At 40.1% G+C, this 27992-nt stretch overlaps 2 protein-coding genes across 4 annotated transcripts in view; one reads left to right on the top strand and one right to left on the bottom strand.

Annotated features, from left to right (window-relative positions):
- The window catches only part of LOC131427598 (potassium/sodium hyperpolarization-activated cyclic nucleotide-gated channel 2), a 1904453-nt gene that overhangs the window by 1259275 nt on the left and 617186 nt on the right, over window positions 1–27992 (top strand). The window lies entirely within an intron of this gene.
- LOC131427599 (uncharacterized) lies at window positions 25052–27165 on the bottom strand. The gene has a single exon (XM_058590947.1). It carries the CDS (start codon window positions 27163–27165, stop codon window positions 26080–26082), a length of 1086 nt encoding a protein of 361 aa, XP_058446930.1. The 3' UTR covers window positions 25052–26079.

The raw sequence follows: 27992 nt of genomic DNA, 5'->3' as shown, positions 1-27992 counted from the left end.
AGTCATTATCAGTAGGCAACGATACAATCCGATTTCGGCTATCCTGGTTCCCGGTATCCGGTTCTGGAAGTACCGGAAATAGTGGTCATATGTACCAAAATGGATCTCACTCACTTTTCTCAGCGATGGTTTGGTCGATTTCCACAAACTTAAATTCAAAAGAAAGGTCTTTCGTTCCCATACGAAATTCCTGAATTTCATCCGGATCCGACTTCCGGTTCCGGAGTTATAGGGTAAAGTATGTTCAATATTGTACACCGTCACTTAAACCGGCGAAGCAAGAAACGTGAAAATTTTTCTAAACTGGTCTAAAAATACAAAAATCGATAGTCATTATCAGTAGGCAACTAAATAAACCAATTCCGGCTATCCTGGTTCCCGGTATCCGGTTCCGGAAGTACCGGAAATAGTGGTCACATGTACCAAAATGGATCTCACTCACTTTTCTCAGCGATGGTTTGACCGATTTCCACAAGCTTAGATTCAAATGAAAGGTCTCGTAGTCCCATACGGAATTCCTGAATTTAATCCGGATCCGACTTCCGGTTCCGGAATTATAGGGTAAAGTGTGTTCAATATTGTACACCGTCACTTAAACCGGCGAAACAAAAAACGTGAAAATTTTTCTAAACTGATCTCAAAACTACACAAATTGATAGTCATTATCCGTTGGCAACTAAACAAATCGATTTTGGTTATCCTGGTTCCCGGTATCCGGTTCCGAAAGTACCGGAAATAGTGGTCTTATATACCAAAATGGATCTCACTCACTTTTGTCAGCGATGGTTTGACCACTTTCCACAAACTAATATTCAAATGAAAGGTCTTCCAGTCATATACGGAATTCCTGAATTTCATCCGGATCCGACTTCTGGTTCCGGAATTATAGGGTAAAGTGTGTTCAATATTGTACACCGTCACTTAAACTGGCGAAACAAAAGTCGTGAAAATTTTTCTAAACTGGTCTCAAAACTACACAAATCGATAGTAATTATCAGTAGGCAACTAAACAAATCGATTTTGGTTATCCTGGTTCCCGGTATCCGGTTCCGAAAGTACCGGAAATAGTGGTCATATATACCAAAATGGATCTCACTCACTTTTGTCAGCGATGGTTTGACCGATTTCCACAAACTTAGATTCAAATGAAAGGTCTCCCGGTCCCATACGAAATTCCTGAATTTCATCCGGATCCGACTCTCGAATCCGGAGTTATAGGGTGCGTATTAGAAGAGTTTGTGTGTCATGTTAGTTGGTGGCCATACGAACCGACTTCGATTATACCGGTTCTTGGGTTCCGGTGCCGGAAGTGCATATAATAGTGAACCCATTCTTAAGGATGGCTTACGCAATCAAAGTACTGTTTTATTCTGTATGTTATGCATAAACAATCACTTGGTTTCCTTTAAAAATCGAAGAGAAAATTTTTGAATAGAATGCTACAATATTATATGTACATCAGAAAGGCATCATCACACCACTAGGTGGATTAAAACAGGTTTTTGTTTCGCCGGTTCAAGTGACGGTGTACAATATTGAACACACTTTACCCTATAATTCCGGAACCGGAAGTCGGATCCGGATGAAATTCAGGAATTCCGTATGGGACCGAAAGACCTTTCATTTGAATCTAAGTTTGTGGAAATCGGCCAAACCATCGCTGAGAAAAGTGAGTGAGATCCATTTTGGTATATATGACCACTATTTCCGGTACTTACGGAACCGGATACCGGAAACCAGGATAGCCGGAATCGGTTTGTTTAGTTGCCTACTGATAATGACTGTCGATTTGTGTAGTTTTGAGACCAGTTTAGAAATTTTTTTACGTTTTTTGTTTCGCCGGTTTAAGTGACGGTGTACAATATTGAACACACTTTACCCTATAACTCCGGAACCGGAAGTCGGATAGAAATGAAATTCAGGTATTCCGTATGGGACCACGAGACCTTTCATTTGAATTTAAGTTTGTGGAAATCGGTCAAACCATCGCTGAGAAAAGTGAGTGAGATCCATTTTGGTACATATGACCACTATTTCTGGTACTTCCGGAACCGGATACCGGGAACCAGGATAGCCGGAATCGCCTACTATAGCCGGGAACCAGGATAGCCGGAATATGCCTACTGATAATGACTATCGATTTGTGTAGATTTGAGACCAGTTTAGAAAAATTTTCACGTTTTTTGCTTCGCCGGTTTAAGTGACGGTGTACAATATTGAACATACTTTACCCTATAATTACGGAACCGGAAGTCGGATCCGGATGAAATTCAGGAATTCCGTATGGAACTACGAGACCTTTCATTTGAATCTAAGTTTGTGGAAATCGGTCAAACCATCGCTGAGAAAAGTGAGTGAGATCCATTTTGGTACATATGACCACTATTCCCGGTACTTCCGGAACCGGATACCGGGAACCAGGATAGCCGGAATCAGTTTGTTTAGTTGCCTACTGATAATGATTATCGATTTGTGTAGTTTTGAGACCAGTTTAGAAAAAATTTCACGTTTTTTGCTTCGCCGGTTTAAGTGACGGTGTACAATATTGAACATACTTTACCCTATAATTCCGGAACCGGAAGTCGGATCCGGATGAAATTCAGGAATTCCGTATGGGACTACGAGACCTTTCATTTGGATCTAAGTTTGTGGAAATCGGCCAAACCATCGCTGAGAAAAGTGAGTGAGATCCATTTTGGTACATATGACCACTATTTCCGGTACTTCCGGAACCGGATACCGGGAACCAGGATAGCCGGAATCGGTTTGTTTAGTTGCCTACTGATAATGACTATCGATTTGTGTAGTTTTGAGACCAGTTTACGAATTTTTTTACGTTTTTGCCTTTCTCATAAAGAAAGGTTATGCAATCACTTGAAAAACCGACCAAGTGTCATATACCATTCGACTCAGTTCGTCGAGCTGAGCAATGTCTGTGTGTGTGTGTGTGTGTGTGTGTGTGTGTGTGTGTATATGTGTGTGTGTGTATGTGTCAAATAATCTCACTAGGTTTTCTCGTAGATGGCTGAATCGATTTTGACAAACTAGGATTCAAATGAAAGGTCTCGTGGTCCCATACGGAATTCCTTAATTTCATTCGGATCCGACTTCCGGTTCCGGAATTATAGGGTAAAGTGTGTTCAATGTTGTACACCGTCACTTAAACCGGCGAAACAAAAAACGTAAAATATTTTCTAAACTGGTCTCAAAACTACACAAATCGATAGTCATTATCAGTAGGCAACTAAACAAACCGATTCCGGCTATCCTGGTTCCCGGTATCCGGTTCCGTAAGTACCGGAAATAGTGGTCATATGTACCAAAATGGATCTCACTCACTTTTCTCAGCGATGGTTTGACCGATTTCCACAAACTTAGATTCAAATGAAAGGTCTTTCGGTCTCATACGAAATTCCTGAATTTAATCCGGATCCGACTTCCGGTTCCGGAGTTATAAGGTAAAGTGTGTTCAATATTGTACACCGTCACTTAAACCGGCGAAACAAAAAACGTAAAAAAATTTCTAAACTGGTCTCAAAACTACACAAATCGATAGTCATTATCAGTAGGCAACGATACAATCCGATTTCGGCTATCCTGGTTCCCGGTATCCGGTTCTGGAAGTACCGGAAATAGTGGTCATATGTACCAAAATGGATCTCACTCACTTTTCTCAGCGATGGTTTGGTCGATTTCCACAAACTTAAATTCAAAAGAAAGGTCTTTCGTTCCCATACGAAATTCCTGAATTTCATCCGGATCCGACTTCCGGTTCCGGAGTTATAGGGTAAAGTATGTTCAATATTGTACACCGTCACTTAAACCGGCGAAGCAAGAAACGTGAAAATTTTTCTAAACTGGTCTAAAAATACAAAAATCGATAGTCATTATCAGTAGGCAACTAAATAAACCAATTCCGGCTATCCTGGTTCCCGGTATCCGGTTCCGGAAGTACCGGAAATAGTGGTCACATGTACCAAAATGGATCTCACTCACTTTTCTCAGCGATGGTTTGACCGATTTCCACAAGCTTAGATTCAAATGAAAGGTCTCGTAGTCCCATACGGAATTCCTGAATTTAATCCGGATCCGACTTCCGGTTCCGGAATTATAGGGTAAAGTGTGTTCAATATTGTACACCGTCACTTAAACCGGCGAAACAAAAAACGTGAAAATTTTTCTAAACTGATCTCAAAACTACACAAATTGATAGTCATTATCCGTTGGCAACTAAACAAATCGATTTTGGTTATCCTGGTTCCCGGTATCCGGTTCCGAAAGTACCGGAAATAGTGGTCTTATATACCAAAATGGATCTCACTCACTTTTGTCAGCGATGGTTTGACCACTTTCCACAAACTAATATTCAAATGAAAGGTCTTCCAGTCATATACGGAATTCCTGAATTTCATCCGGATCCGACTTCTGGTTCCGGAATTATAGGGCAAAGTGTGTTCAATATTGTACACCGTCACTTAAACTGGCGAAACAAAAGTCGTGAAAATTTTTCTAAACTGGTCTCAAAACTACACAAATCGATAGTAATTATCAGTAGGCAACTAAACAAATCGATTTTGGTTATCCTGGTTCCCGGTATCCGGTTCCGAAAGTACCGGAAATAGTGGTCATATATACCAAAATGGATCTCACTCACTTTTGTCAGCGATGGTTTGACCGATTTCCACAAACTTAGATTCAAATGAAAGGTCTCCCGGTCCCATACGAAATTCCTGAATTTCATCCGGATCCGACTCTCGAATCCGGAGTTATAGGGTGCGTATTAGAAGAGTTTGTGTGTCATGTTAGTTGGTGGCCATACGAACCGACTTCGATTATACCGGTTCTTGGGTTCCGGTGCCGGAAGTGCATATAATAGTGAACCCATTCTTAAGGATGGCTTACGCAATCAAAGTACTGTTTTATTCTGTATGTTATGCATAAACAATCACTTGGTTTCCTTTAAAAATCGAAGAGAAAATTTTTGAATAAAATGCTACAATATTATATGTGCATCAGAAAGGCATCATCACACCACTAGGTGGATTAAAACAGGTTTTTGTTTCGCCGGTTCAAGTGACGGTGTACAATATTGAACACACTTTACCCTATAATTCCGGAACCGGATGTCGGATCCGGATGAAATTCAGGAATTCCGTATGGGACCGAAAGACCTTTCATTTGAATCTAAGTTTGTGGAAATCGGCCAAACCATCGCTGAGAAAAGTGAGTGAGATCCATTTTGGTATATATGACCACTATTTCCGGTACTTACGGAACCGGATACCGGAAACCAGGATAGCCGGAATCGGTTTGTTTAGTTGCCTACTGATAATGACTGTCGATTTGTGTAGTTTTGAGACCAGTTTAGAAATTTTTTTACGTTTTTTGTTTCGCCGGTTTAAGTGACGGTGTACAATATTGAACACACTTTACCCTATAACTCCGGAACCGGAAGTCGGATAGAAATAAAATTCAGGTATTCCGTATGGGACCACGAGACCTTTCATTTGAATTTAAGTTTGTGGAAATCGGTCAAACCATCGCTGAGAAAAGTGAGTGAGATCCATTTTGGTACATATGACCACTATTTCTGGTACTTCCGGAACCGGATACCGGGAACCAGGATAGCCGGAATCGCCTACTATAGCCGGGAACCAGGATAGCCGGAATATGCCTACTGATAATGACTATCGATTTGTGTAGATTTGAGACCAGTTTAGAAAAATTTTCACGTTTTTTGCTTCGCCGGTTTAAGTGACGGTGTACAATATTGAACATACTTTACCCTGTAATTCCGGAACCGGAAGTCGGATCCGGATGAAATTCAGGAATTCCGTATGGGACTACGAGACCTTTAATTTGAATCTAGGCTTGTGGAAATCGGTCAAACCATCGCTGAGAAAAGTGAGTGAGATCCATTTTGGTATATATGACCACTATTTCCGGTACTTCCGGAACCGGATACCGGAAACCAGGATAGCCGGAATCGGTTTGTTTAGTTGCCTACTGATAATGACTGTCGATTTGTGTAGTTTTGAGACCAGTTTAGGAATTTTTTTACGTTTTTTGTTTCGCCGGTTTAAGTGACGGTGTACAATATTGAACACACTTTACCCTATAATTCCGGAACTGAAAGTCGGATCCGGATGAAATTCAGGAATTCTGTATGGGACCGAAACACCTTTCGTTTGAATCTAAGTTTGTGGAAATCGGTCAAACCATCGCTGAGAAAAGTGAGTGAGATCCATTTTGGTATATATGACCACTATTTCCGGTACTTCCGGAACCGGATACCGGAAACCAGGATAGCCGGAATCGGTTTGTTTAGTTGCCTACTGATAATGACTGTCGATTTGTGTAGTTTTGAGACCAGTTTAGAAATTTTTTTACGTATTTTGTTTCGCCGGTTTAAGTGACGGTGTACAATATTGAACAAACTTTACCCTATAATTCCGGAACCGGAAGTCGTATCGGGATGAAATTCAGAAATTCCGTATGGGACCAAAACACCTTTCATTTGAATCTAAGTTTGTGGAAATCGGTCAAACCATCGTTGAGAAAATTGAGTGAGATCCATTTTGTAATATATGACCATTATTTCCGGTACTTACGGAACCGGATACCGGGAACCAGGATAGCCGGAATCGGTTTTTTTAGTTGCCTACTGATAATGACTATCGATTTGTGTAGTTTTGAGACCAGTTTAGAATTTTTTTTACGTGTTTTGTTTCGCCGGTTTAAGTGACGGTGTACAATATTGAACACACTTTACCCTATAACTCCGGAACCGGAAGTCGGATCCAGATTAAATTCTGGAATTCCGTATGGAACCGAAAGACCTTTCATTTGAATCTAAGACTGTGGAAATCGGTCAAACCATCGCTGAGAAAAGTGAGTGAGATCCATTTTGGTATATATGACCACTATTTCCGGTACTTACGGAACCGGATACCGGGAACCAGGATAACCGCAATCGGTTTGTTTAGTTGCCTACTGATAATGACTATCGATTTGTGTAGTTTTGAGACCAGTTTAGTAATTTTTTTACGTTTTTTGTTTCGCCGGTTTAAGTGACGGTGTACAATATTGAACACACTTTACCCTATAATTCCGGAACCGGAAGTCGGATCCGGATGAAATTCAGGAATTTCGTATGGGATCGAAAGACCTTTCATTTGAATCTAAGTTTGTGGAAATCGGTCAAACCATCGCTGAGAAAAGTTAGTAAGATCCATTTTTGTATATATGACCACTATTTCCGGTACTTACGCAACCGGATACCGGGAACCAGGATAACCGGAATCGGTTTGTTTAGTTGCCTACTGATAATGACTATCGATTTGTGTAGTTTTACGACCAGTTTAGAATTTTTTTTTACGTTTTTTGTTTCGCCGGTTTTGAACACACTTTACCCTATAACTCCGGATTCGGAAGTCGGATCCGGATGAAATTCAGGAATTTCTTATGGGACCGAAAGACCTTTCATTTGAATCTAAGTTTGTGGAAATCGGTCAAACCATCGTTGAGAAAAGTGAGTGAGATCTATTTTGGTATATATGACCACTATTTCCGGTACTTACGGAACCGGATACCGGGAACCAGGATAATCGGAATCGGTTTGTTTAGTTGCCTACTGATAATGACTATCGATTTGTGTAGTTTTGAAACTAGTTTAGAAATTTTTGTACGTTTTTTGTTTCGCCGGTTTAAGTGACGGTGTACAATATTGAACACACTTTACCCTATAACTCCGGAACCGGAAGTCGGATCCAGATTAAATTCTGGAATTCCGTATGGAACCGAAAGACCTTTCATTTGAATCTAAGACTGTGGAAATCGGTCAAACCATCGCTGAGAAAAGTGAGTGAGATCCATTTTGGTATATATGACCACTATTTCCGGTACTTACGGAACCGGATACCGGGAACCAGGATAATCGGAATCGGTTTGTTTAGTTGCCTACTGATAATGACTATCGATTTGTGTAGTTTTGAAACTAGTTTAGAAATTTTTGTACGTTTTTTGTTTCGCCGGTTTAAGTGACGGTGTACAATATTGAACACACTTTACCCTATAATTCCGGAACCGGAAGTCGGATCCGGATGAATTTCAGGAATTCCGTATGAGACCGAAACACCTTTCATTTGAATCTTAGTTTGTGGAAATCGGTCAAACCATCGCTGAGAAAAGTTAGTAAGATCCATTTTTGTATATATGACCACTATTTCCGGTACTTACGCAACCGGATACCGGGAACCAGGATAACCGGAATCGGTTTGTTTAGTTGCCTACTGATAATGACTATCGATTTGTGTAGTTTTACGACCAGTTTAGAATTTTTTTTTACGTTTTTTGTTTCGCCGGTTTTGAACACACTTTACCCTATAACTCCGGATTCGGAAGTCGGATCCGGATGAAATTCAGGAATTTCTTATGGGACCGAAAGACCTTTCATTTGAATCTAAGTTTGTGGAAATCGGTCAAACCATCGTTGAGAAAAGTGAGTGAGATCTATTTTGGTATATATGACCACTATTTCCGGTACTTACGGAACCGGATACCGGGAACCAGGATAACCGGAATCGGTTTGTTTAGTTGCCTACTGATAATGACTATCGATTTGTGTAGCTTTGAGACCAGTTTAGAAATTTTTTTACGTTTTTTGTTTCGCCGGTTTAAGTGACGGTGTACAATATTGAACACACTTTACCCTATAATTCCGGAACCGGAAGTCGGATCCAAATGAAATTCAGGAATTCCGTATGGGACCGAAACACCTTTTATTTGAATCTAAGTTTGTGGAAATCGGTCAAACCATCGCTGAGAAAAGTGAGTGAGATCCATTTTGGTATATATGACCACTATTTCCGGTACTTACGGAACCGGATACCGGGAACCAGGATAATCGGAATCGGTTTGTTTAGTTGCCTACTGATAATGACTATCGATTTGTGTAGTTTTGAAACTAGTTTAGAAATTTTTTTACGTTTTTTGTTTCGCTGGTTTAAGTGACGGTGTACAATATTGAACACACTTTACCCTATAATTCCGGAACCGGAAGTCGGATCCGGATGAATTTCAGGAATTCCGTATGAGACCAAAACACCTTTCATTTGAATCAAAGTTTGTTGAAATCGGTCAAACCATCGCTGAGAAAAGTGAGTGAGATCCATTTTGTAATATATGACCATTATTTCCGGTACTTCCGGAACCGGATACCGGGAACCAGGATAGCTGGAATCGGTTTTTTTAGTTGCCTACTGATAATGACTATCGATTTGTGTAGTTTTGAGACCAGTTTAGAATTTTTTTTACGTGTTTTGTTTCGCCGGTTTAAGTGACGGTGTACAATATTGAACACACTTTACCCTATAACTCCGGAACCGGAAGTCGGATCCAGATTAAATTCTGGAATTCCGTATGGAACCGAAAGACCTTTCATTTGAATCTAAGATTGTGGAAATCGGTCAAACCATCGCTGAGAAAAGTGAGTGAGATCCATTTTGGTATATATGATCACTATTTCCGGTACTTACGGAACCGGATACCGGGAACCAGGATAACCGCAATCGGTTTGTTTAGTTGCCTACTAATAATGACTATCGATTTGTGTAGTTTTGAGACCAGTTTAGAATTTTTTTTACGTTTTTTGTTTCGCCGGTTTAAGTGACGGTGTACAATATTGAACACACTTTACCCTATAACTCCGGAACCGGAAGTCGGATCCGGATGAATTTCAGGAATTCCGTATGAGACCGAAACACCTTTCATTTGAATCTAAGTTTGTGGAAATCGGTCAAACCATCGCTGAGAAAAGTGAGTGAGATCCATTTTGGTATATATGACCACTATTTCCGGTACTTACGCAACTGGATACCGGGAACCAGGATAACCGGAATCGGTTTGTTTAGTTGCCTACTGATAATGACTATCGATTTATGTAGTTTTACGACCAGTTTAGAAATTTTTTTACGTTTTTTGTTTCGCCGGTTTTGAACACACTTTACCCTATAACTCCGGATTCGGAAGTCGGATCCGGATGAAATTCATAAATTTCTTATGGGACCGAAAGACCTTTCATTTGAATCTAAGTTTGTGGAAATCGGTCAAACCATCGTTGAGAAAAGTGAGTGAGATCTATTTTGGTATATATGACCACTATTTCCGGTACTTACGGAACCGGATACCGGGAACCAGGATAACCGGAATCGGTTTGTTTAGTTGCCTACTGATAATGACTATCGATTTGTGTAGCTTTGAGACCAGTTTAGAATTTTTTTTACGTTTTTTGTTTCGCCGGTTTAAGTGACGGTGTACAATATTGAACACACTTTACCCTATAATTCCGGAACCGGAAGTCGGATCCAATTGAAATTCAGGAATTCCGCATGGGACCGAAACACCTTTTATTTGAATCTAAGTTTGTGGAAATCGGTCAAACCATCGCTGAGAAAAGTGAGTGAGATCCATTTAGGTATATATGACCACTATTTCCGGTACTTCCGGAACCGGATACCGGGAACCAGGATAGCCGAAATCGGTTTGTTTAGTTGCCTACTGATAATGACTATCGATTTGTGTAGTTTTGAGACCAGTTTAGAAGATTTTTTACGTTTTTTGTTTCGCCGGTTTAAGTGACGGTGTACAATATTGAACACACTTTACCCTATAATTCCGGAACCGGAAGTCGGATTCGGATGAAATTCAGGAATTTTGTATGGAACCGGAAGATCTTTCATTTGAATCTAAGTTTGTGGAAATCGGTCAAACCATCGCTGAGAAAAGTGAGTGAGATCCATTTTGGTATATATGACCACTATTTCCGGTACTTCCGGAACCGGATACCGGGAACCAGGATAGCCGGAATCGGTTTGTTTGGTTGCCTACTGATAATGACTATCGATTTGTGTAGTTTTGAGACCAGTTTAGAAGATTTTTTACGTTTTTTGTTTCGCCGGTTTAAGTGACGGTGTACAATATTGAACACACTTTACCCTATAACTCCGGAACCGGAAGGCGGATCTGGATGAAATTCAGGAATTCCGTATGGGACCGAAACATTTGAATCTTTGAATCATTTGAATCTAAGTTTGTGGAAATCGGTCAAACCATCGCTGAGAAAAGTGAGTGAGATCCATTTTGGTATATATGACCACTATTTCCGGTACTTCCGGAACCGGATACCGGAAACCGGGATAGCCGGAATCGGTTTGTTTAGTTGCCTACTGATAATGACTGTCGATTTGTGTAGTTTTGAGACCAGTTTAGAAAAATTTTCACGTATTTTGTTTCGCCGGTTTAAGTGACGGTGTACAATATTGAACACACTTTACCCAATAATGCCGGAACCGGAAGTCGGATCCGAATGAATTTGAGGAATTCCGTACAGAACCACGAGACCTTTCATTTGAATCTAAGTTTGTGGAAATCGGTCAAACCATCGCTGAGAAAAGTGAGTGAGATTCATTTTGGTACATATGACCACTATTTCCGGTACTTCCGGAACCGGATACCGGGAACCAGGATAGCCGAAATCGGTTTGTTTAGTTGCCTACTGATAATGACTATCGATTTGTGTAGTTTTGAGACCAGTTTAGGAAATTTTTTACGTTTTTTGTTTCGCCGGTTTAAGTGACGGTGTACAATATTGAACACACTTTACCGTATAATTCCGGAACCGGAAGTCGGATCCGTATGAAATTCAGGAATTACATATGGGACCGAAACACCTTTCATTTGAATCTAAGTTTATGGAAATCGGTCAAACCATCGCTGAGAAAAGTGAGTGAGATCCATTTTGGTATATATGACCACTATATCCGGCACTTACGGAACCGGATACCGGGAACCAGTATAACCGGAATCGGTTTGTTTTGTTGCACACTGATAAAGACTATCGATTTGTGTAGTTTTGAGACCAGTTTAGAAATTTTTTACGTATTTTGTTTCGCCGGTTTAAGTGACGGTGTAAAATATTGAACACACTTTACCCTATAATTCCGGAACCGGAAGTCGGATTCGGATGAAATTCATGAATTCTGTATGGGACCGAAACACCTTTCATTTGAATCTAAGTTTGTGGAAATCGGTCAAACCATCGCTGAGAAAAGTGAGTGAGATCCATTTTGGTATATATGACCACTACTTCCGGTACTTACGGAACCAGATACCGGGAACCAGGATAACCGGAATCGGTTTGTTTAGTTGCCTACTGATAATGACTATCGATTTGTGTAGCTTTGAGACCAGTTTAGAAATTTTTTTACGTTTTTTGTTTCGCCGGTTTAAGTGACGGTGTACAATATTGAACACACTTTACCCTATAATTCCGGAACCGGAAGTCGGATCCAAATGAAATTCAGGAATTCCGTATGGGACCGAAACACCTTTTATTTGAATCTAAGTTTGTGGAAATCGGTCAAACCATCGCTGAGAAAAGTGAGTGAAATCCATTTTGGTATATATGACCACTATTTCCGGTACTTACGGAACCGGATACCGGGAACCAGGATAATCGGAATCGGTTTGTTTAGTTGCCTACTGATAATGACTATCGATTTGTGTAGTTTTGAAACTAGTTTAGAAATTTTTTTACGTTTTTTGTTTCGCCGGTTTAAGTGACGGTGTACAATATTGAACACACTTTACCCTATAACTCCGGAACCGGAAGTCGGATCCAGATTAAATTCTGGAATTCCGTATGGAACCGAAAGACCTTTCATTTGAATCTAAGATTGTGGAAATCGGTCAAACCATCGCTGAGAAAAGTGAGTGAGATCCATTTTGGTATATATGACCACTATTTCCGGTACTTACGGAACCGGATACCGGGAACCAGGATAACCGCAATCGGTTTGTTTAGTTGCCTACTGATAATGACTATCGATTTGTGTAGTTTTGAGACCAGTTTAGAAAATTTTTTACGTTTTTTGTTTCGCCGGTTTTAGTGACGGTGTACAATATTGAACACACTTTACCCTATAACTCCGGAACCGGAAGTCGGATCCGGATGAATTTCAGGAATTCCGTATGAGACCGAAACACCTTTCATTTGAATCTAAGTTTGTGGAAATCGGTCAAACCATCGCTGAGAAAAGTGAGTGAGATCCATTTTGGTATATATGACCACTATTTCCGGTACTTACGCAACCGGATACCGGGAACCAGGATAACCGGAATCGGTTTGTTTAGTTGCCTACTGATAATGACTATCGATTTGTGTAGTTTTACGACCAGTTTAGAATTTTTTTTACGTTTTTTGTTTCGCCGGTTTTGAACACACTTTACCCTATAACTCCGGATTCGGAAGTCGGATCCGGATGAAATTCAGGAATTTCTTATGGGACCGAAAGACCTTTCATTTGAATCTAAGTTTGTGGAAATCGGTCAAACCATCGTTGAGAAAAGTGAGTGAGATCTATTTTGGTATATATGACCACTATTTCCGGTACTTACGGAACCGGATACCGGGAACCAGGATAACCGGAATCGGTTTGTTTAGTTGCCTACTGATAATGACTATCGATTTGTGTAGCTTTGAGACCAGTTTAGAAATTTTTATACGTTTTTTGTTTCGCCGGTTTAAGTGACGGTGTACAATATTGAACACACTTTACCCTATAATTCCGGAACCGGAAGTCGGATCCAAATGAAATTCAGGAATTCTGTATGGGACCGAAACACCTTTTATTTGAATCTAAGTTTGTGGAAATCGGTCAAACCATTGCTGAGAAAAGTGAGTGAGATCCATTTAGGTATATATGACCACTATTTCCGGTACTTCCGGAATCGGATACCGGGAACCAGGATAGCCTAAATCGGTTTGTTTAGTTGCCTACTGATAATGACTATCGATTTGTGTAGTTTTGAGACCAGTTTAGAAATTTTTTACGTATTTTGTTTCGCCGGTTTAGGTGACGGTGTACAATATTTAACACACTTTACCCTATAATTCCGGAACCGGAAGTCGGATTCGGATGAAATTCAGGAATTTTTTATGGAACCGGAAGATCTTTCATTTGAATCTAAGTTTGTGGAAATCGGTCAAACCATCGCTGAGAAAAGTGAGTGAGATCCATTTTGGTATATATGACCACTATTTCCGGTACTTCCGGAACCGGATACCGGGAACCAGGATAGCCGGAATCGGTTTGTTTAGTTGCCTACTGATAATGACTATCGATTTGTGTAGTTTTGAGACCAGTTTAGAAAATTTTTTACGTATTTTGTTTCGCCGGTTTAAGTGACGGTGTACAATATTGAACACACTTTACCCTATAACTCCGGAACCGGAAGTCGGATCTGGATGAAATTCAGGAATTCCGTATGGGACCGAAACATTTGAATCTTTGAATCATTTGAATCTAAGTTTGTGGAAATCGGTCAAACCATCGCTGAGAAAAGTGAGTGAGATCCATTTTGGTATATATGACCACTATTTCCGGTACTTCCGGAACCGGATACCGGAAACCAGGATAGCCGGAATCGGTTTGTTTAGTTGCCTACTGATAATGACTGTCGATTTGTGTACTTTTGAGACCAGTTTAGAAAAATTTTCACGTATTTTGTTTCGCCGGTTTAAGTGACGGTGTGTAATATTGAACACACTTTACCCTATAATTCCGGAACCGGAAGTCGGATTCGGATGAAATTCAGGAATTCCGTATGGAACCGGAAGATCTTTCATTTGAATCTTAGTTTGTGGAAATCGGTCAAACCATCGCTGAGAAAAGTGAGTGAGATCCATTTTGGTATATATGACCACTATTTCCGGTACTTCCGGAACCGGTTACCGGGAACCAGGATAGCCGGAATCGGTTTGTTTAGTTGCCTACTGATAATGACTGTCGATTTGTGTAGTTTTGAGACCAGTTTAGAAAAATTTTCACGTATTTTGTTTTGCCGGTTTAAGTGACGGTGTGTAATATTGAACACACTTTACCCTATAATTCCGGAACCGGAAGTCGGATTCGGATGAAATTCAGGAATTCCGTATGGAACCGGAAGATCTTTCATTTGAATCTTAGTTTGTGGAAATCGGTCAAACCATCGCTGAGAAAAGTGAGTGAGATCCATTTTGGTATGTATGACCACTATTTCCGGTACTTCCGGAACCGGTTACCGGAAACCAGGATAGCCGGAATCGGTTTGTTTAGTTGCCTACTGATAATGACTGTCGATTTGTGTAGTTTTGAGACCAGTTTAGAAAATTTTTTACGTTTTTTGTTTCGCCGGTTTAAGTGACGGTGTACAATATAGAACACACTTTACCCTGTAACTCTGGAACCGGAAGTCGGATCCGGATGAAATTCAGGCATTCCGTATGGGACCGGAAGACCTTTCATTTGAATCTAAGTTTGTGGAAATCGGTCAAACCATCGCTGAGACAAGTTAGTGAGATCCATTTTGGTATATATGACCACTATTTCCGGTACTTCCGGAACCGGATACCGGGAACCAGGATAGCCGGAATCGGTTTGTTTAGTTGCCTACTGATAATGACTATCGATTTGTGTAATTTTGAGACCAGTTTAGAAAATTTTTTACGTTTTTTGTTTCGCCGGTTTAAGTGACGGTGTACAATATTGAACACACTTTACCCTATAATTCCGGAACCGGAAGTTGGATCCGGATGAAATTCAGGAATTCCGTATGGGACCACGAGACCTTTCATTTGAATCCTAGTTTGTCAAAATCGGTTGAGCCATCTCCGAGAAAACCTAGTGAGATTATTTGACACATACACACACACATACACACACATACACACACACACACACACACACACACACACACATACACACACACACACACACACACACACACACACACACACACACACACACACACACACACACACACACACACACACACACACACACACACACACACACACACATTGCTCAGCTCGATGAACTGAGTCGAATGGTATATGACACTTGGCCCTCCGGGCCAATTTTAACTGGTCGGTTTTTCAAGTGATTGCATAACCTTTCTATATGAGAAAGGCAAAAACAGCGTCTCGTTTCAATTCCTTTATAATATCAATGTAGCAGTATTATGCAACAAAAATTTTCAAAACTATTTTCAAAATCATTTAAATTGTAGTATTTCGGGGAATTTCTGCTGTAATATACAGGAGAAAATGAAAATTAGAAAGCCATCATTACACAACTAGGTCTATTAAAACAAATTTTTAGAAAGCAATTCCTATCGGAACTTAGCAAGACCGCCTACAAATCATCCTACACATCTCACACCGATCTCAAATCGTCTCCTGAGAATTCAAGACATTCGCAACAGAAATTTTCAAACTCATTTACCACGATCGTTTGTAACAGCTTCACGTCGAATTCGACAACCCTTCCTCCGCCCGTCCCCGCAATCTAACCACACTATTGAAACAATCTTTACCAACGTCAGTTTAATTTTTTATTATCATAATGGTGGTGGAATGAATAGCTCTCTCTCTGACTACCAGCCGGCCTAGTTCAACTAAATAATCATCACAACAGCAACAACCGAATGCTCGATCTAATCTTTACCAGCCATGAATTATTCAACAAGTATTCATTAACTAATGCGCCCGTCCGGCTAGTAAAAAATTGTCACCACCACTGTCAGCTGAACTTAGATTGATTTCTCGTCAGTGACGTTAAATACCACGAAAAACCGCTTTGAAACTATCGGAAAACAATTGTTTTCCTTTCGTTTAATATTTCGGATATCCGGGAAGAAACTAGCAGAGCATAAAGCGGAGTACGACTTTATGCTGACTACGGTTCTTCAGCGGACTGTACCTAATTTGGAAAAGAGAGATTATTTTATTAGTGTTGATACTTCTCTGTAGTCCTGGCTTCCTTCTTGGTTGGTGATTGGCGAAACGGCTGGTGGTGACGTCCTTCGGAACTTCTTACGACACTTGATTAACGGAAAACACACACTGGTGGTTGAATCTAAGAAACTGATCTAAGACTAGTTTATTTTCAATTTTCTTAAACTATATATACACTCCAAAAAATTTGAATTTTACAGGTGACTTAATCCCTCATACGATGTAATTCAATAAGACCTAATTTTATTTGTAATGACTTAATATTAGATGAGCTTGAATTTTACTGGTTTTGGCTGTAACTTGCGTTCTGCTAGCAGGTTCGACTGTATAAATTTAAATGCACCTTTTACCAGCCAAGCAGATGCATGCTTCTGTGGCTCAGTCGATTAACAGACGTACTTGCGATCCAATGATTCTCGGTTCAAGTCGCGGTGGTTGCTATCAGTATTCTTTTTTTTTTTTTATTTCAATGAATTTCATGTCATGGAGTTTTAGACACAATATTAAATGTTCTTCCACGTAAATTTGCGTGAATTGCGACGCTCCATTTATGTGCATCTAATAAGATGTAATAATTTTTAAGTGTGTACATACATTTTGTCATAATAGAAATGAAAATGTTGCACGACACGCATTGCAACATTTATTGTTATCTCTTTTTCTCCTTCGGTGCTGACGTTACTATTCGTCAACACGGGTAAACAAATTCCTGGTGCCCCACTACTACATAAAATTTGATCAGATGATTGCACTTACATTTCGTGCTATCCCTCGCTATTCCCTAACGGTTACAAGTGCCCTCCTAGAAGGCTCAAGTTTCAAGTTCAAATCTTGCTTAGCCGTCCTATCTAAACATATGCGGCACCTTATCTGTATGCTTGAAGAGCATGTTAATTATTTTACCAAATGTTTCCATGACGGTTGCTAGATCGTCGATTTATTGCATCCTTCGTTAGAGATGCATTTATGACTTTATTACCACAACCCTCCGAGAGCAAGTTCTGACCGATATTTGTTATCGCTCCCTTTTGGCATTTGTTTATGTTTTGTATTAGTTTTTGTAGTTGGTGTCTTCACAAAAGTTGTTTGCAATCAAATAGCGCTCCTTTTGATGAAAAATGTTACTAGGATGGTCCTCATTTAGATTGAAATCAGAAATCTAACTTTCCTTATTGAACTCAAAAATGATTTTGTTGTACAATAAAGTTGTAGGAAATTTTATTTTGAGGAACTTTGCTGAAAAAAGTATCTCTCTAGCTTTTCATTTGATCGAGTTACATCAATTTTCTCGAGTAAAAGTAGGGTGCTTCCTGAAAAAGCACTTTTTTGTTCTAACTTTTTTGTAAAACGTTCTACGAAAAAGCTTTCTTCAGAAGTGCTTAATTAATAATTAATAGTGCTTGCTACAATCGCATTCATTATATGATGGCATTAATAGACTTTATTTATTTATTATGCGAGCATACGGGATGCGAGATTTGATGGGTAAAATAACAGGTCTCATGACTGCGCTGGGAACGCACTATCGGGTCAAATTACTTCTCATGAAAAGTACTCCTTTAAGCACGTTTTTTTTTTGGTTGATAAATAAAGTCTATTAATGCCATCATATAATGAATGCGATTGTAGCAAGCACTACGCTCGACAGTTCTGGCCCCGTAAATTTTCCTGAAGAATTGCCTTCATTGACATAGGAGCGACTGTCATGGAATATTGGCGTAAACTGCGTTCGTCCTCTCTGTTATCTATTGTTTCAACAAATAATCACAAAATTATAAAGAACTCTCAGCTGTATTTTGCGGAAGCGGAAACATATATTGCGCTGACCTGCATGAATCTCGTGTTGTATTACATTTTTTAATTCGTAGATAAATATATTCTACCACATACAGAATACCTATCAATCCTACACCCATTAGTTCAGTTTCGACGTCATTTTCATCGAATAGGAAGCTCCACAAGAATCCAAATATCACATTTGAGCGTCGAGATCTTGTTCTCTCATAATCAATTTCGGAAATTGCATCCGAGCATAATTTGTTGAAGACGCTCAAAATTCTATCCATATTTTCATTTTTTATGTCTTTATTCATGCGCTTCCTAGTTGCTGACATATTACATCGTATGCCTTCGATCAATTTCCGATCATCATTCGGTGATATCGACGTATTTATTTTTGTACGCCATATACCCCGTTTCATGAAAGTAGTTCCTATGTGGTCAAGAATCTTGCTCGACCGGTGTTACTAACAAAGAATTCGCCGTGCTGAGAACTGCTGCCGTAGTTAACATAGCTGCAAGTACAGAACGAGGAGAAAAACGAATAACTGGTTTTATATTTTTTTTCTTTTTCCCCGATTGAGAAATATTATTATGCATATATATATATATATATATATATATATATATATATATATATATATATATATATATATATATATATATATATATATATATATATATATATATATATAGCATTCAATACCTTCCTGATTCCAGCACAAATCGGTCTCGTTCGCGCTCTCAGCTAGTTTTATCAAACATCTAATTGTATTATCAGAATGTTAGAGAGCTACGTAAGAAGATTGACGATTTGTTTACTGCAGCTTCTGATGTGGAATATTATGTAATTGTGTTAACTGAAACGTGGCTGAGTAGTGTAACGATAGGTATCCAAATGCTGGAAAAAACGCGGCGGTGGTGTGCTTATTGCTGTCTCCAGCCGGCTTTCGTCCAAACGTAAATCTGTTCTGAATCATGCTCTTGAACAGCTTTGGGGAAGCCTTCGCAGCCGTAATACTGACATATGTGTATGTGTGGTATATATCCCCCCGATTCTGCCGATAACGTTGAAGTTATTCAAAGTCATATTGATTCCGCACTTGCCATCGCTCAATCTATAGATCCTAGCACAGCGCATTTACTGTTTGGGGACTATAACCAACCAGGTCTAGCTTGGATGGAAATTTATTCCGGGTTTGCTATCCCTGATCCATCTGGATCAACTTGGATAAGCCGAACGTTTCCTTGATGGATGGAATGTCGCTACTGAACATGGTGCAAAAAAACACTGTTACTAACATGCGCAACCGTACACTAGACCTGCTTTTCGTAAACGAGGAAATTTCAAGGAATTGCATCACTGCTGAAGCATTTGAGCCTTCAGTAGCCGTTGACGCAAATCATCCTTCGCTTTCTGTCGCTTTGACTTGTCCTCGGCTTGTGCGGTTTGACGATGTGTCTGAAGATGGGCTGTTCAACTTTTCGAAGACTGACTTTTCCGGACTTAATAATGCACTGTGTGTTATCGACTGTGATTCTCTACTGGATAGTGCTGCTGACGTGGATTCAGCTGTAGACAAATTTTCTTTTTCTTTTCTTAGTACATGTTCCCGCACCCCGTCCTCGTCCAAAGCCACCATGGCGCAATAGAAACCTATGTTACGTGAGCTTAAAAGGCTACGAGCAGCAGGCATTATTCCAATCGACGAAACCGAAACTTGACACAATTTTGTTCCATTTGTATAAGGAACATTGAAACTGGACCACAGATTGATACAATATATACCGACCTGAAAGCAGTATTTGACCGTGTAGATCATACGCTCTTGATTGCTAAACTGGAGCGTCTAGGTGCATCGTCTAGTTTTTCTCAGTGGCTCAAATCATATCTCGTAGGCCGAGTTTTATCAGTGAAGCTAGGAAATGTCGAGTCACAAAACTTCATTAACGAATCAGGGGTTCCTCAAGGAAACAATCTCGGACCATTGCTGTTTTCATATTTTTAATGACATTTCTTTTGTCATTCCACCAGGATGCAGACTTATGTATGCGGACGATTTGAAACTGTTTCTTGTTGTGCAATCGGCAGCTGATTGCATGGAACTTCAGCAGCACCTAAACAATTTTTGTGAATGGTACAATCTCAACCTCTTAACTATAAGTGTGTCCAAATGCTCTGTAATTTCTTTCACACGAAAGGAAAGCCCGATAGTCTGGAACTACACTATTTCTGGGAAAATACTTGAAAGAGTAACTGTTTTCAAAGATCCGGGTGTGCTTCTTGATTCTCCGCTCTCCTTCAGACATCTCTACTCGCATATAATTGCTCAGGCAAATAGAAACCTTGGTTTCATCATGAGGATTGCCAAAGAGTTTACTGATCCATACTGCTTGCGAGCGTTATATTACGCGTTAGTACGGTTTACCCTTGAAGCCGCAGTGCATATTTGGTGTCCTTACGCCAGTGTTTGGATCAATAGAATTGAAGCAGTTCAATCACGATTCCTACGATTTGTTCTTAGATCTCTGCCATGGCGTAATCCGTCAAGGCTTCCACCATACATTGAGCTCTGTCGACACACTAGACAAACAACGAGTAGTATTTTTAGCGAAATTGCTGAATGGATACATTGATGCTCCTGAGATCTCAAATCGCAAATATGTATTAATGTCCCTCTAAGAACGCTAATAGCGCGGAATTTCTTGCGACTCGACTTAGGAAGAACGGAATATGGTCAGAACGAACCGATTAGGGCAATGTGCAATGTTTTCAATAGTGTGCGATCTTTTTGACTTTTGTGTATCTAGTGTTGTTTTCAGGAATTGGCTTCAGAGACTCAGATCGATTATAAGTAGAACTTAATACTAAACTTAATTCAAATAAATAAGTAATGCTTCTCACTTCATGGGAAGCATGAACAAATATTCATTTCACTTTTGATGAGTTACAATTGAAATCAGATTGAAGACTAAAGACTAATTTGAGTTTCAGTCCTATTTGTTAGCTAAATCTAATTATTCAGCAATTTCGATTCTCGTCGCGATCGCCTGCGTGGTTGCTATACCGTCGTCGATGGGTTCCGTGAAATAGCCACGCTGCTGTTTCCCACGGTTGCCTTAGTTACATGGGAATTGTCTACTCGTGGATTCTGGTCGATTCATGTATTGACATGTTTCGATGTTACGCCGGAAGCTAAACCGATGTGTCAGCGTCTCGTCAATGCAGGGTGTGTTGTAACATCTCCCCCTACAAGTGTCAGCCGTTCTCGGTTGATTTTTTGGGAGAGCAAATCTTGGTAATTGAAAAGTATTTTTTTTCTTAGTTGGCGTTGCTTCTGTGTTTATCCATGATGTGTGGTTCTTCTCATCGTGTGCTAGGTTAATTTCTATGTGACCGATATGATCTTCATGGTTCTCGTGGGTGAAAAGAGTTTTTCCAGAGAAACTTTTCTTGTTAATGAAACATCTAAAAGATACATAGAGGAGCAGTAATATTGACAATGCTAGTGTTCCATAACTAATAGTTCGTTGGGTTTTCTGCAGTGACAAATGAATCGTTGTTATTCTATTCCTTTTTGCCTTCTCATATAGAAAGGTTATGCAATCACCTGAAAAACCGACTAGTGAAAATTGGCCTGGAGGGCCAAGTGTCATATACCATTCGACTCAGTTCATCGAGCTGAGCAATGTATGTGTGTGTGTGTACGTGTGCGTGTGTGTGTATGTGTGTGCGTATGTATCAAATAATCTCACTAGGTTTTCTCGGAGATGGCTGAACCTATTTTGACAAACTTAGATTCAAATGAAAGGTCTCGTGTTCCCATACTGAATTCCTGAATTTCATCAGTATCCGACTTCCGGTTCCGGAGTTATAGGGTAAAGTGTGTTCAATATTATACACCGTCACTTAAACCGGCGAAACAAAACACGTAAAAAATTTTCTAAACTGGTCTCAAAACAACACAGTTCGATAGTCATTGTCAATAGGCAACTAAACAAACCGGTTCCGGCTATCCTGGTTCCCGGTATCCGGTTCCGGAAGTACTGGAAATAGTGGTCATATATACCAAAATGGAACTCAATTTTCTCAGCGATGGTTTGACCGATTTCCACAAACTTAGATTAAAATAAAAGGTCTTCTGGTCCCATACGGAATTCCTGAATTTCATCCGGATTCGACTTCCGGTTCCGGAGTTATAGGGTAATATTGTACACCTTCACTTAAACCGGCGGATCGAAAAACGTAAAAAAATTTCTAAACTGGTCTCAAAACAACACAAATCGATAGCCATTATCAGTAGGCAACTAAACAAACCGATTGCGGCTATCCTGGTTCCCGGTATCCGGTTCTGGAAGTACCGGAAATAGTAGTCATATATACCAAAATGGATCTCACTCACTTTTCTCAGCGTTTTTTGACCGATTTCCACCTAACTTAGATTCAAATGAAAGGTCTTCCGGTCCCATACGGAATTCCTGAATTTTATCCGGATCCGTCTTCCGGTTCCGGAATTATAGGGTAAAGTGTGTTCAATATTGTACACCGTCACTTAAGCTTTGGCAACCTTGTCAACTGATACAGTTTGAAAGCGACTCGTAGTTGTTGTATTTTACGATTATATAGTGTAAAATTCTAAATATCGTATCCGTTCTTATTCCATCGTGTCCGGCAGTGCATCTGGTATCGTTAGTAGTTCAAACACTCGTCTGGTTTTCTACCGCAACTACGCATTTTGCTGTTTTTTCGGCCAACTTGTTGTGTTTTTGGCGCACTACCGACCGTTAGCACCAATACCAGTCAATTGCGTCGTCTAATCATCAGCTCATCAACGTAGCTTGATCAAAACAAACATGGCAAAAGAACAATGCGGAGAGTGTCACCATGAAATCAACGATTTGGAACCAGTACGCTGCGGCTTATGCGAAACTCCGTTCCACATCAGTCAAAACTGTTGTGGTTTCAATCTTCGCTCATGCAAAGATATTTTTGCTCAAGGTAAAGCGGTGTTTATTTGCACGAAGAGCAGAGACATGCTAAATAGTAGAAGCATTTGTGCGTATTTGGCTTATCTTAATCCAAATACGACAACTACCAGTACATGCAAAAGCAATATCAATGTATAGATACAGCAACTGACCGATATTGTTGAAGTGCTTAGCAAAAAAGTCGATAGCATCTCCAATGTTACAACTCCTAAGCCGCCTGTACGAAAGCCGATATTGCCAATAGGTGCAAAACGTCGACGTGGTGAAAATGGACAAGCCCAGGTACCGAATCGCGGAACTAATCAAATTGATTTTGGTGATCTCTCTGTTCCCTTCATTACACCTCCTGCAGCTCAGCCTAGATTCGGGCTCTATTTATCGGGATTTCTTCCCCTTATCAGTAACGAGGATGTACAGAAACTAGTCGCTCGTTGTTTGAATTTGGATGCTCCTTTTGATGCCTATCGTTTAGTATCCAAAGGAACGGACTCGTCAAGGTTAACTCACATCTCATTCAAAATTGGTCTGGATCCAGTACACAAGCAACAAGCACTAAACGCTGCGTGTTGGCCAACTGGTCTATTGTTTAGAGAATTTGTTGAGTTTTCAAAAAACATCGAAAGACACCCGATCAATTTCTCCAGCGATCATCCTGCAGATACACCAACACTGGCGGCAATTGTTTGAATGCAATACGAATTTCAGCGGACGGTGGGAGCTCCAGGGCTCCCACCAGAGGCGAGTATTGACACGATTCATTTGGTTTATCAATGTTTACCCTTTGCAGAAACTATCTGCCAACTCTATTTCGATTTTTTATCAGAATGTTAGAGGATTAAGAACAAAAATCGATGACTTGTTCCTGAACTCTGCTGAATGCGATATCGACGTTATGGTTATGATCGAGACTGGGCTTGACGATTGTATTTCCTCACTTCAGTTATTTGGAACGGCCTATAATGTGTTTTGCTGCGACCGTTCTCAAACAAATAGCAATAAAACACGCTTCGGTGGTGTGCTGATCGCTGTGGCTCATCAATATTCTAGCAGAATGATACCCACAACGTACGGACGAAACTTGGAACAAATATATATCTCTACAAAAATTAAAGGTACAAATCTGGTCTTATGCGCAATTTACATTCCACCAGATCGAAGCCAGGATGTGAACGTAGTCAATGAGCATATTGCCTCTTTGAACGACTTGCGTGAGAAATGTTCGCATAAGGGTGTAGTTCTCGTGTGTGGGGATTATAATCAGCCGCGAATGCATTGGGTTGAAAACGACACTAGTATTATTTGACACTAGTATTATCTTGTGTATAATTCACTTGGCCGTACACTTGATCTTGTGTTTTGTTCGAAAGATTGTGTAGCCGATTGTAGCCCTACCCCGCTGCTTCCCGTGGACACCCATCACCCACCGCTTGAAATTCATTTCAATACAATTGCCGATAACACCGATATGACAAAGAATGATGATAGCGGTGCCATGCGCCCATTGAATTACCGGTTGGTGGATTTTTCTGTAGATTGGGATTTATTGTTTGCTACCAGGGAAGTTGATGTTATGGCAGAAATCTTCTGCTTTGAAATAAATAGCTGGCTTGATCAAAATGTACCTCGCCTCAGACCATCTGTCACCCCAGCTTGGAGCACTTGGGAACTACGACAATTAAAACGTAAGCGAAACTCATATCAGCGAAAAATGCATCGTCTACGAAATGCTGTTAACGTTCGTAATTTTCATCACTCGGTCAATGCCTACCGCGCTCTCAATGCAAGTTTATACAAATCATATGTACCCCGTACGCAGACTAAACTGAAACGCAACCCAAGAAGTTTTTGGCGTTTTGTTAACTCAAAAAGAAAAAGTTCATCTGTACCTTCGAATGTATTTCTTGGCGATGAGACGGCTGTGTCAGTTTCGGAATCGTGTGAGCTGTTTGCCAAGCATTTCGCTAGTGTTTTTTCGAGCAGTTTCACTTCAAGTAGCGATACGGAAGCTGCTGTTTCGGATGTTCCAGTTGACATGATAAACTTAAACACTTTCATCGTTACCCCGCAGATGGTCCAATGCGCTGCCAAAAAACTGAAAAGTTCATTTTCTCCTGGGCCCGATGGCTTATCTGCTGTTATTTTACGTCGCTGTATTGACGCTTTAGCTGGACCACTAAGTGTTATTTTCACTCGATCATTTGAGCAACCCAAATTCTCACGGATATGGAAACAATCTTACATTTGCCCAATAATCAAAGATGGCGATCGTCGTAATGTTGTAAACTATCGTGGCATAACTAATCTTTCCGCTTCATCGAAACTTTTCGAGATTATTGTGAGTAGTGCTATATTAGATCGAGCAAGGAATTACAGGGTGATTTTTTAAGAGCTTGAGAACTTTTTTAAACAATAAAACGCATAAAATTTTCAAAATCTCATCGGTTCTTTATTTTAAACGTTAGATTGGTACATGACATTTACTTTTTGAAGATAATTTCATTTAAATGTTGACCGCGGCTGCGTCTTAGGTGGTCCATTCGGAAAGTCCAATTTTGGGCAACTTTTTCGAGCATTTCGGCCGGAATAGCCCGAATTTCTTCGGAAATGTTGTCTTCCAAAGCTGGAATAGTTACTGGCTTATTTCTGTAGACTTTAGACTTGACGTAGCCCCACAAAAAATAGTCTAAAGGCGTCAAATCGCATGATCTTGGTGGCCAACTTACCGGTCCATTTCTTGAGATGAATTGTTCTCCGAAGTTTTCCCTCAAAATGGTCATAGAATCGCGAGCTGTGTGGCATGTAGCGCCATCTTGTTGAAACCACATGTCAACCAAGTTCAGTTCTTCCATTTTTGGCAACAAAAAGTTTGTTAGCATCGAACGATAGCGATCGCCATTCACTGTAACGTTGCGTCCAACAGCATCTTTGAAAAAATACGGTCCAATGATTCCACCAGCGTTCAAACCACACCAAACAGTGCATTTTTCGGGATGCATGGGCAGTTCTTGAACGGCTTCTGGTTGCTCTTCACTCCAAATGCGGCAATTTTGCTTATTTACGTAGCCATTCAACCAGAAATGAGCCTCATCGCTGAACAAAATTTGTCGATAAAAAAGCGGATTTTCTGCCAACTTTTCTAGGGCCCATTCACTGGAAATTCGACGTTGTGGCAGATCGTTCGGCTTCAGTTCTTGCAGGAGCTGTATTTTATACGGTTTTACACCAAGATCTTTGCGTAAAATCTTCCATGTGGTCGAATAACACAAACCCAATTGCTGCGAACGGCGACGAATAGACATTTCACGGTCTTCAGCAACACTCTCAGAAACAGACGCAATATTCTCTTCTGTACGCACTGTACGCATTCGTGTGGTTGGTTTAATGTCCAATAAAGTAAACTGAGTGCGAAACTTGGTCACAATCGCATTAATTGTTTGCTCACTTGGTCGATTATGTAGACCATAAATCGGGCGTAAAGCGCGAAACACATTTCGAACCGAACACTGATTTTGGTAATAAAATTCAATGATTTGCAAGCGTTGCTCGTTAGTAAGTCTATTCATGATGAAATGTCAAAGCATACTGAGCAAATAATAATGCATGAAAATCATAACCTCAAAAAATCTGAGCAAATACTAATGCATGAAAATCCTAACCTCAAAAAAATCACCTTTTATATATCATTTGATCAACATGGATTCATGCCAGGAAGATCAGTTGCAAGAAATCTGCTAACGCTTACTTTAAAGTGTATTGTCAGCATGGAAGCTAAAGCTCAGATTGATGTCATTTACACGGATCTAAAAGCTGCTTTCGACAAAATTGACCCCACAATAGTTCTCAGCAAATTATCTCGTCTCGGATTTTCCGCCCATCTTGTGTCCTGGTTGAGCTCATATCTCTCCGGGAGAGTTCTACGAGTAAAATTGAGCAACAGTTCATCATCACTTTTCTCTAACAACTCAGGAGTTCCCCAAGGCAGTAACTTAGGACCTTTGCTTTTCGTGTTATATTTCAACGATGTCTCATTTGCTTTGGGAACTGATTGCAAACTGACATATGCAGACGACCTGAAATTGTACCTCGTTATTCGCACTGTGGAGGATTGTTGGCGGTTGCAAAATGCACTTGAATCGTTCGTAGATTGGTGTAGTCGAAACAAACTTATAATCAACGTCGCAAAATGTCAGGTGATCACGTTTCACCGTACCCTGAGACATGTTAAATTTGACTATCGTATCGATGGCTCAGTCTTGACTAGAGTTACCCAGGTTCGCGATTTGGGAATACTGCTAGATGAAAAATTATCATTTGATTTACAACGATCACAGATCATCTCAAAAGCATCACGTCAATTGGGCTTTATCAGTAAAATAGCCAAGGATTTTAG

This window comes from Malaya genurostris, chromosome 2, assembly GCF_030247185.1.
Source record: "Malaya genurostris strain Urasoe2022 chromosome 2, Malgen_1.1, whole genome shotgun sequence".
NCBI lineage: Eukaryota > Metazoa > Arthropoda > Insecta > Diptera > Culicidae > Malaya > Malaya genurostris.
This window is presented reverse-complemented; position numbering and strand designations above follow the sequence as displayed.